Consider the following 11,726-nt stretch of genomic DNA (forward strand, 5'->3'; position numbering starts at 1 on the left):
CATAGTCAATATTCTTCCGTTTATTAATTAATTATTATTACTCTAGTTAAGGGTTTCCCCCTATGAAAGTTAAGTAATTTATATCCAGTAAAAAAATTGAAATGGTTCTGAAGAAATTTGTAAAATAATGGTCTCAAGTCCAATAAAATATCGAGTACAAATCACATCTCTTTTAGTAATAATTGATTGGACTATTCCGTCAAAGAGTTCTTGTACAAGTAGCATAAATTCAAATGATTTTGATATATAGTTTACTTCCACATTAAAATAATCAAAATTTTAAGTACATCATATTAGAACGAATTTATAGTAGTGCCTTGATGCTTTATGATAAATACGAGTAAAAAAATAACATAGAATTAGCATATATATTATCCTTTATTAATAAATTAATCAGAAATATGTAGATAGATATTATGAGCATTAGAGCCTTTCATTGATCCTAACCATTCAAGGGGATTAATTTTGGGACTTTTAGGTAAATCAGAAGAAGATTGAATAACAACAGGGAGATTACTAATAATTAAAAACGATGTCAGTTTTTTTAAGCGATCTGTATCCTCAGTACAATTGAAATTTCCAGTTAGATAAGCTCTCAGCATAACCCTTAGCTCTGACTTCCATGAATCCATGGTCTTATTAAGATTTTGGAGAACGGATGTTGCCATTTCCTTGGATAGCAAACTGCATTCAGGTCGATGATATTCAGCAAAAGTTGTGAACAAGGATAATTGTTCAGGTGCAAATCTGCAAGCTTCACTACTTTTTCCCAATGATTCTAAATTCGAGAAAAAGTCCATCCAAACAGGTAAAAAGTTTAACTTTTCTTTACAAGCACATTCATAAAGCAATGTTCCCATAATGTTTTTCATCTTATCGCCTTCATTAGTACTAGAGGATTTAAGAAATATGTCATGGAAATTACTCACACCAGGTACATTAGAAAAATTATCCAACAAACGTGAGCTAACATCCCACTTAAAGGAAGGGTCCCGAGTGAGACATTGTGCAATTAACGAACGAAATCCATGAGGATCTTCAATGTATCCAACACATCCTGCTCTTCTTTTAATATAAACTTGGCCATATCGTTGTTCTAAAACTTTTTTAAGAGATTCTGTTCCTTTAGCCAAATCAAAATGTACTGGATGATAACGATCGTCACAGATAGATACTGAACTAAGATAACGAAGTTCAGGAAGCATGCATGGAGCCTTTAACTTAAGATTATGACATTTGTACCAGGCTGTATCCATATAAGTTATTTCAATATGACAGAATGAGAGCGAATTGGTTTCTACATCCGTGGGAACTATCAAACGAGGCTCAGCTGCCAAAACATATAAATGTCTCAGTGCCTGAAGATGATATCGATTATCGTTCGAATGTGTAGGAAATTTCGGGAAAAAAGGCACAAAGCATAGCAGCAACAGCTTCTGGCTTAGTGGATAGAGTATAACGTCCTCCACCAATGAAAAGTAATCCCAGCGCCATATGTAACGCCATATGGGAACCATAGGTAACAGTAGAATTAGTATTACCAGTTCTAGATCTTAGATACCTGACAATGCGGATGATTTTAATTTCACCAGATCCAGCCATGATGATTGACATAGCTAATACATGAACACATATTGTCTGTTCGATTGTTGCTTTTCCTGCTAATTCAGCGACTGATCTTTTCGATATTGCAATTAATCGACGAGTAATGTCATGAAGAACCTAAATCAAATAAATTATTATTTCATTATATTACCATAGTATATTTATATATTTACCTCGAAGGCTTGAGCATTGCAGGACCCCGCGAACCGTAAGCCCATAACAAGTGCAGCGCCAGATATAATATTACAATAAGCTTGGTTTATAGTTTCATAATCTATTCCTGAAGGAGAGTTATCTGGAGGACGGACTAAACAATGGGGTTTAATAGAATCTGGGACATGAGATTCGATCCATTTTTTACTAGGAATGATACGATCCCACATTATTAGACCTTTCGCCAAAGTTCTGAGCATTAAAAAATCAGGACGTACAAATTCTAGAAGAAATTGTGTTTTTGGAATTGACATCCATTCCGCAATAGTTTCGTTTCCTACAAAAGGATAAACCCTTGATTAACAAAGTTAGAGTATTAAAAAAAAAAAAAAAAAAAAAAAACCTACCAGATCTAAAAAACATCATTCCAAGGGCAAGAGTTGCTCCTGGACTTGTAACGTCAATATTAATCGAATCTCCTTCTTGAATTTGATAAGAGGGCGACCGATATATATAGCGCTGATGAATTGCAGATCTTGAACCACCCACCATGTGATGATAAAGAGTATCGGGTAAATCTAAATCAGAAAGACAGCTATTCGATAGTGAGTTACCACGACCTAAAGTTATCATTCCAAGAGCTAAGCCAGCAGCAAGAGAATAACTTTCTCTATCAGTACAATTTTCCAATTCAGGACCAGGTGGTCTCCCTAATTCCCCAAGGCAAACCTCAGCCATATGATGGTGCCCTGTACCCTGATAAAGAAGACCAAGTCCAACTAATCCAGCAACCTGTGTGGCATGTGATATAGGAAGCTCTGTAGCCGTCGCAGGGAGAAGAGCCTCCAATTGAGTAGAAACTTTTTTAGTGGCTAAAACATCCATAGTTCCTCTTTTGGCTGCAGATATACCCAAGAGAATACCTATGGACACCATTTCATTACCATTTATTAAATAATCATACAATTCGAGTTTTCCCAGTTTAGATAAATGCCCATTTAAACCCAGTGCCATTAAGAATCCTGAATGTTCAACTAAATTATTTGAATTTGAACTATTATTGGCATTATTATTGTTGTTATTGGCAGTGGAACTCCCAGACTGGGAGGACTCCTTTGGTTTATTAAAAGTGATCCAAGCAGAATCAATTTGACTATCAATATCATCTGGACGCATTTGCAATCCTGCAGCTACACCATTGTGAAAGGTTGGCCATCTTTCTTCATTAGGAGCGACATCAATGTGTTCCATTTCAATAGTTGCGCCTCTTGGAGGAGCCCTACCAGTAAGACAAAGTTTAGGAATAGACAGGGGTTCTGTGATTATAGGAACAGAGGTTCTTAAAGTTAAAGCACCACGGCCGACAGGCAAAGCCATTGTTCTAACACAAAGAGAATGGAGATGTTTTTCTTGTTCTTCAACGAATTCATGATCCGTCATTTCTGGTTTTTGTTTTAGAAAAACTGTAACTGGTCTCGCGGATTGAAGCAAACGACGAACTTCATACAGTCGACGATCATTAGGCCATCTTAACTTTGATATTGAACTTTCGGATGTCTCAGTTCCATCTTCAAAATTAGAATCATTAACTGCATCCGTTGAAGTGGAACCTTGATTTAATACAGCTATCTTTTTGGAAGAACCTGAATTTTCTCGATTAAATTTTGCTACATGAGCTTTTGTATCATCTCTTAAAGCTAGATCCTCCCTTCCAATCAATTGATAAGCATTGGAAGGCCAGTTTGAAGGATCTTTATGTGAAGCAAATATTGCTGAGCGAAGTGGAAGGGACAATCCAGGAGGCAAGGAATCTAAAGAATCAAATTCTAATACCAATAGAAGATCTACTACGCGTCCGTGCCAGAGTTTTGATGTTAAGGAAATGGGCTCGAGAACAGCTTCTTCTCTATTTCCGGGTATATTGACTACTTGAATATAATCATCCAATTTAATTATTTGCTGATCTGCAGGAGATGCGTAAACAGCGTAACAATATATCATGTCTCGAGTTCGCTTAGCAACTTTGGAAATGTAAGGAAAAGGTGATAATTTTTCGCGAGAAAGTATACTTCTTAAATGACTATAAATGCAAGGCGGCCTTTCGGTCATTTGAGGAAGAGGTTGCAACTTTTTCAATTGGTCTTCTCTTAATTGGCCGGTAGTAGCAGCACCGAGAGTCGGGATGGGACAAATTTCCGGGAAATCTCTCCAATAGTGATCAACATAATAAGGCATTTGTAGATCAGCAGATAGACGAATGAGCAAGCACGCCAAAAAGTTCATGCCTTCCCAATGTGACTACATTTAGGAGAAAAAAAGTACCATATATTGGATAAATATATACATATTTAAGATTATAACTTACCATATCAAGTTTTGAATTTTCATAGAGAAGATGTAATGACCACAAAATGGAAGGCATGAATGTAAACAGACTTGCTTCCGAGTTAACATACTTTTCCCCATCTTCCTCCAAATTACACTTTTCATCAGAGTTTGTTTTACGTTCATTCGAAAGACAAAAGTTATCTGGTATAACTTCCTCAAGACCAAGAAGATTTGAGATCCTTTTACCAACTTCTCTGTGTTGAAAAGAAGATAAAAGATGTTGCCAATCTCCGTCAGACCCACTTTTTTCTTTTCGCATTTTCTTTGATGAGGATAAGCCACCACTTCCTTCATTTGAGGAAGGAGACATTAATCTAGACTCATCCTTGATTCTATCCGCATGATATCCCATTAAACCCATGAGACATCTAGAAAAAAGTTCCCACTCTCTTGAAGGGCTAACAGAAGCGGGACCAGGTGAATTACGAACTGCATACCACTTAACTTGAAAATGAAGAGCGATTTCACGAGGTAGAGTTGTCTTAATGGCTGCAATACATCGTCTTACCAATGATGTGGTTGCCATTGGTGGTACAGTAATTTGAACATTAAGACCATTGACAAATTTGAGAAAAACTTTATCATGAACTGCGTCTTTAAGAGATTGGATAACAAAGCATTTATTTATTGAACGATTTTGTGGTACTTCTATGGGTGAGAGTGAAGGAGGAGAATAACATGGTTGAATTAATGGTGTATTAAAAATTGTAGCAGAGGGTGGCCGACTCGATGTAAGAATCTTACGAGATGTAGGAGTTCCAGGTTTAGAATCCAAATGAAGAGTTGAAATTTCATACGCGATATTGGAATAATAGATTGATTTGAAAGCAAACATGCTAACCTTTTTCACCCCAGAATAGAGTATAAGAGAAAAAGTAGAGGATGTAGGCTCAAGTATAAGAGTCATATTAAGGGACTCCACAAAAATTGCGTCAACTGCACTTATCTTCTGTACAATATTAAAAATGAGCATTCCATCATTGCTTTCATCAAAACGAACAACGAAAAGCTCTTCAAATTCTGGAACTAAATAATTCAAATAAGTCCTTTCTACAACATCTTTTGAAATAAAAATCTTAGTAGCAGCACTTCCCAAAGATGAATATTTAGGTTCACTCCATAAATGTTCCAAACAGAGAGATACTTCAGGAGGAAGAGACTCTAACTGCTGATTAAAATCATCCCCCATTCGAAATGAAATACTTTTATGGCCAATGTTGTTAGAACAATCCATTAAACGAGAAGCAAACGTAGTATTGAGGCATCCTCCTCCCCCTGCAGTAGTACTCGGTGAACGACAAATGGCTGCTAATGTTGAAAAGGGAGAATGACTATTGGTTCTTCCAGATGTACCATTAGCAGTTGAAGCAAGTATTGAATTGTTATGACTGTTAATTGGTGTATTACTATTGCTTGTATTAGTATGTGAATGAGATCGTGATAAACTATCCTGTGACGTACCAGCATCCATGACAAATGAGGAGGAAGTGGAAGAAGGACGTAAAGAAGACACTTTGCCCTCAGAAGAAGTGGCCTTTCTTATCTTCCACACAGAGTGATGATCATTCAATGAATCATATATAACGCATATAGAAGGATTTTCAGAAGTAAATATTATTCGTTGATTCTCAGACAAAATTGGGCCCACAGACTTATCTCGTTCTTTCATAACAATACGCGTAATGTCACCCAAAGGATGGAGTAATGCAAACAATACGGGAAGGTTTTGACGTCCCTGACAATCTCTTTCCAACAAAAGACCATATCTACATAAAACAAAAAAAAAAAATGATTAATATGTCCAAAATAAGGGATCCTTTTGTCCTACTTAGAAGGCCAACATTTTTTGATAGGTATGGGTAGAGCTGTTGAGAAATCTTCACCTTTTTCGGTGAATATTTTTAAAGTTCCTGATTCATGAATAACAATGGAAGGAATGGGATCTCCTAACTCATAATCCTGTTGCTCCTTTTGTTTACAGAAGGATCGCACTGGAGTAAACGTGGAATCTTCCATTGGATGACGATTTAAGTTGCAGGAATTGATAATAGAGGGACATTTGGGATACTCATGGAAAACAAACCAAAGAGCTTGCTTCACTTCTCCTTCACCTATAATAAGTACAATAAGATTCAACACATTGATTCAAGATAGATCCATTCCTTTTTGATACCCGTGTAAGACTTGATAACATGTGGGTGCTGACTCCACACAACGGTATTCCCTTTTGTGTAAAGCTCCATCAAGGCATTATCCCTGCCCATAAGAGTCCATTCTTCCTTCTCATCGACTATTTCTTTATTTTCATCCTCTTCCATCTCCATCCCCGGAGGCATCCAGGGTGTAGAAGGTTGTCCATTGAATACAGATGTCTATAATTAAAGAGAATGAAGCATTAACCTCATGATTCAAAGGTATACAAATTAATAAAGACAATATTAGGATTGTTTGGAGTGCGTCAAAATAAAAACACTCTTGAACAAAAATCAAGTAAAAGAGAAAATCCCAATATATTTTTAACAGGCCAATATTTCATAGACATATTTGAGTCGATTATAGGTCTATTCTTCTAATTTGTGGGCTAAGATATCAGATATCCAAGAATTTTAGCTACTGTTAAGGACTTGGAAATGATGAATTCGGAAACCCGAGATATGGTTTACTATGACGTCACTACATTTAAAATATGAACCGAATGTACTACTATTCTGCATGATATCATGACGTCATAACGCAAAGTAAATAAAATAATTTAATAAATCGGATCTCAAATATTATAATCGATCAAAACTAAAATAACACATTTATTCCTAAATATTCTTTATTATTATTACTTTTCCAGGATGACTCCGTAGTGCAATTCTTCCAGCCGGGATAAACTCCTTGGTTTCTTTCACATATACCATTTTCTTATGTTTTAAACTAATACGTTCTTCACCAAAGCAACTACATATTCATATTAGATAAAACAAAAGTTATAGTTCTATTAATAAAAGCTATCAAAACCCCTCGGACTGGAGGATATATTTCTTCCGGCAAATATTAATAATTAATACACAAAATAAAATGCCTTGAGAGTCGAGTTCTTATTTATTTGATTTAAAGTAATAATAATATACATGCCTACCAACTGAAAATGCATGGCCACATAAAAATGGAATGCTGACATAGCCATGGATTTAATTAAATCAATAAACGCGTTTTTATTTAATTTTGACGGAAATGCAAAATAGTTTATCATATTAATACAGCAAATTAACACTTGAACATATCTTACTCATTTTTAATAATAATCTATAAAAAAATATAGAATAAAGTTTAAAAATGAATTAGTTATCTTGTCAGCTGATGCAAGGCCCTAGTATCGCGCCAAAATCTCATAGGATTTTAAAAGATCATTATGATTTATGACAAAGAAACATTATTAAATGCAAAAAAGTTGAAAATGCGAAGTTTTGATTTGACAAAGGGCGTTCGAGGGTTCTCTGATATAAAGAGACTATAAGACATAAAAAATATGGAGTGCTTACTTGAGGGAAAAATTGAAGGGAGAGACAGCTGATGAATACAAACAACAAAAGGATCAAAACATTCAAATATTATATAGTAAATAGGTCTTACTCAATAATATAGTTTTAGGGGCCTAATGGATAATGAGGGTACTCAACATTCAAATTTTCCTCTTTTCTCTTATCAAAATGGCAAGTATAAATATGAAATCTGGAAAATGTGAAATAGTTCATTGTTATTGTTTTAATAATTCATCACAATTTTCACTCTTAGGAAGGAGTATGATATCCTAAAGGAATATCCACGATTGGTGTTTAAATTCGCCTTGAATCGCATGAAACCTATAAAAACATTATGAAGAACTCATAATTTATTTTTTCATATAAATTCCTAATATTCTCGCTTGTTCTCGTAAATACTTATTTTAATAAAAAATGTTTAATAATATCTAAGACATATAAACATGTAATCAATGAAGTATCATTTATTCTTCAAAATATTAAATAATAATAAAATTAAGACTTTCAACCTATTATTGATATTTTTCAAATTTTTGATTCTTAAACTGAATAAGATATGGTAACTATCAAATATAACTGCTATTTTGATTTCAGGATGTCTCTTTTTGCTGTATGTTTACACCATCCCCAAGGATTCCATAGTACCAAGTAGGGCATATGTATATGTAATGACTATATTTACAGTTGGCCTTTTTTCCATCATGTCATCAGAATTCCGTTTTTTTAGTTCTGTCTTCTTCATAAGTTATTCGGTTTAAGATTCATTGATGGGACCCACTTTTTTTAAGTGCATTGGAAAGTCAAAAATGGGTGGGGGGCAGCTCCATCAACGACTAACAAGAGTGCACTTAACTTTGTGCTTAATGATGTCAGAGTCCTTGAAGTGCTTAAAACCCTTGACAATTTGGTTTGTTTCCAATCTTGGCGACGGCTTTAGAAGCACTGAATTTTTAGGACATCTGCAAATAGATTGTTATAATATATATGGAATATTAAATTAAGTAAACTCTAACAAGGATGACAAAATATGATTGTTTTATGAAGCGTAATATTTGAATATATTCATATTTCATAATAACTTAACAAAAAAGTCAAAGTAGATAGAAATATTTGATTGAGGTTGAGTGATATATTTTATATACGGGAAACTTACGGTATAAACTGTTGCGTCTTGACGAAGGTTGCCGAGGTACCAATTATCTATTAAAAGGAGGAATCCATGACGACGAAAGAAATGAGGAAAGGAAAGGCTTGGAGGAATAAGACAAGGCTTATTTATAGGAACATCTATATTCTTAGTAAAACAAAAACTTACTCTTGTATATACATAGAATACAAAATTATTTATACTTATAAAAAGGTAAAAACAGTACTTTAAAAATATATATACCCACAAGAAAATACAATAAAAGAGAATCAGAGGGAAGGAGACACGAATACATTACATAAACCAACGAATCACTCATGCAACAGAGTCGGTTCAGTACGTTCACTATAACGAGTCGTTCAAAAGAACGAATTGTTCGCGAACGACACATCAGTACATAGTTCATAGTATCTGAAATGTTATTTTAAATCAAAAATACATAACCCTAATAATCTACAAAGGGTCAAGATTAATAGAAATACAGTTAACCCCGCGATGGGTTCTATATTTCTATATTTTTTATCGAGGTTACGTGAATCCGGAACATAATTGATATACCCGGTTTTTCTTCACTTTTTATTTCTCTTTTGTCTCTTTATTTTCTTTTGGGCATCTATCGATATTTTGTAAATATACGTGTATATGTTTGAAATGGACCAATAAACTATCAATTTTTAAGGACTTTCCATATTATATTCTTCAAATCTCAACAATTCTTCATAGCAAAATTAAGAGGTTTTGTGATTTAAAATGAATCTTGTTTGGAAGAGAGAAAATACCCCAAAAAATAAATTTTGGGGGCACTTTAGCTACTCATATGTTCCAAAAATTTACAAAAGTATTTTCCAATTTAATCTATTTGGAAATAACAATACTTAAATATAATCAACATTTGGAAAGCAATTTAAATTAATTATTTTGTACATTTCAATTAATATAGCTATGTGTATATAATACTAAAGTTTTGTAGTATGTTAGTGTGGCCCTTCTAGCTCAGTTGCAACGCATATCCAAAATTGCATAGTAAATCTGCTCCCATTGAATAGATTGTGTGATGATTGGTGTCGGTTGTTCGTTTGTAAGCGTCCACCTGGCTACGCAATCCCACGTTTTTTGCCCTATAAAACTTTTGGTCCTTCAAATTCCGACAAAAATTGATTTTTTTCATGCTTTTAATCTCATTTACCTTTATTAACATTAAATATATATTAATAAGTATATATACTAGATGACTCTGCGTGGAATTAAAAATTAATGTGGCATAACTCATATCACAGTGCTTGTATTGTATTGATTATGTAGGTCGTTTAAAAAAAAACAACATTTTTCTACTTCCCATGATAAAAGAATTGAGTACAGAAGGATTTGAAACTCGATAATATATTTTTTTGAGGGGGGTTTGAAAAAAAATTGAAAAATTCAATATTTTGGAAAAAAATTTCAAAAATCCTTACCATTCATAAAAAGTTAAACTTTTTTGCAAGAAATTTGCAAACCCATAACAATTCTCAAAAAATTAAAAATTTCTAAAATGAAATATCGAATATAAAATGTTCCGGTGGAACATTTCAAAAATCCATTGCTATTTACAACAAATTAAATTTTTGGAATAAAATTTAAAAAATCCATGGCTATTTACAAAAAATTAAATTTTTGGAATAAAATTTCAAAAATCCATGGCTATTTACAAAAAATTAAATTGTTAAGAACAAAATTCCAAAAATCTTTTAAATATTACATTTAGTAGTAAGAATAAAAAATCCTTCATTTTGGGGGTGGGGCTTACAGCTCCTCCAGCCCTCCTCCTGTGTACGCCCCTGAGTTGCCCATATGGTTCTAGCGGCACTGGGGGGGGAGGTTGTCACTTTGGATCCCTTATGCTCAGCAGAGCCCCGATTGGTAATCACTGATCTCTAACAAAGAAACAACAAAAAAGAAAAACTCGAATCATGAGCTCGTAAAGTTGCACATACATATATTATATTGTAGAAAATATAAGTATAGATAAGATGTGCAAATTTTTTATCTATCTATTCTTTGATTTATAACAAAAAAACTCTTTCTATATATTATTTCGATGTACGAACTTCCAAAGAATTTACATTATTGAATAATTTATTTTGCACAAACGTAAATTGTATCTCCCGAATCTGTTATATCCTTTTTTTGTTTCTAAGCTCTTTATCTAATGTGAATTTTTGCAATGTTTTAATACTTCGTATTTTAATTAGTGTTGTGTTTGTTCTAATTTCTTAGGTCCAGTCTGTCTAAGACCGATCCCCACGGCTCCCTTTTTATAAATAAACACAGGACAGGGTTACCTTGCTAATGCAAACTTACCTTATGTATTTTGCTGTCAGCTGTCGATTAATTCTTCTCCCTCGATATGTCATGGCTCACGTTGTCACCTTAACTGTATCACGCAACCTTTCATTAAAACAACAAACAACAACAAGAAAAAAACAACAGGAAAAGGCCCGAAATCATCTGGTTGTTAGCTACACTAGTCAATCATACCAACTCCCATTTATATCTTATGTACTAGAATATCACTCTCATATTATTTCATCACCATTTTTAAAATGAATTATTGGTGTTATGTATTTTGTGCAGACGTCTTTTTTGTGTTGTGTAAATTAAATTCGGATTTAGTGAGTTCAAGGCATATTTTGGCCTTTTTATATGTTTAAGAAGTGTTTTAAGTGCTCGAAGTCCCTTTTTCTGTCGTTATTTTTGAAATACAGTATATTGGAGGTCAGTTTCTGAGACTCGAAGATTGTCTCCTGAGATCTCTAGAATGAAGCAAGTCATTGTTTTTGATTGTTCTTCTTCTCCTTGGGAGGGTCTTATTTTCATATATACATATTATATAACATTCTTTATTTACTAATAAAGAAATAGCC

General features: G+C 33.7%; 1 protein-coding gene and 2 long non-coding RNA genes across 3 annotated transcripts; 1 reads left to right on the forward strand and 2 right to left on the reverse strand.

Moving 5' to 3' along the window:
• Window positions 1-359: 359 nt before the first annotated feature.
• Window positions 360-7,274, reverse strand: shtd (anaphase promoting complex subunit 1). Its single transcript, XM_040718826.2, is given in 8 exon segments — window positions 360-1,409; window positions 1,411-1,722; window positions 1,779-2,095; window positions 2,166-4,056; window positions 4,124-5,912; window positions 5,975-6,257; window positions 6,320-6,518; window positions 6,981-7,274. Coding segments are annotated over 8 exon segments (5,883 nt in total). The 5' UTR covers window positions 7,053-7,274; the 3' UTR covers window positions 360-389.
• A 338-nt stretch (window positions 7,275-7,612) lies between these two features.
• Window positions 7,613-8,189, forward strand: LOC139906132 (uncharacterized). Its single transcript, XR_011781431.1, has 2 exons — window positions 7,613-7,851; window positions 7,934-8,189. It is a non-coding gene; the product is annotated as an uncharacterized lncRNA (long non-coding RNA).
• On the reverse strand, window positions 8,123-10,204 carry LOC121123706 (uncharacterized). Its single transcript, XR_005866073.2, has 3 exons — window positions 9,781-10,204; window positions 8,830-9,538; window positions 8,123-8,635 (listed from the first exon to the last, which is right to left on the reverse strand). It is a non-coding gene; the product is annotated as an uncharacterized lncRNA (long non-coding RNA).
• Window positions 10,205-11,726: the final 1,522 nt, after the last annotated feature.

The sequence above is a fragment of the Lepeophtheirus salmonis genome, chromosome 8, assembly GCF_016086655.4.
Source record: "Lepeophtheirus salmonis chromosome 8, UVic_Lsal_1.4, whole genome shotgun sequence".
Classification (NCBI taxonomy): Eukaryota; Metazoa; Arthropoda; class Copepoda; order Siphonostomatoida; family Caligidae; genus Lepeophtheirus; species Lepeophtheirus salmonis.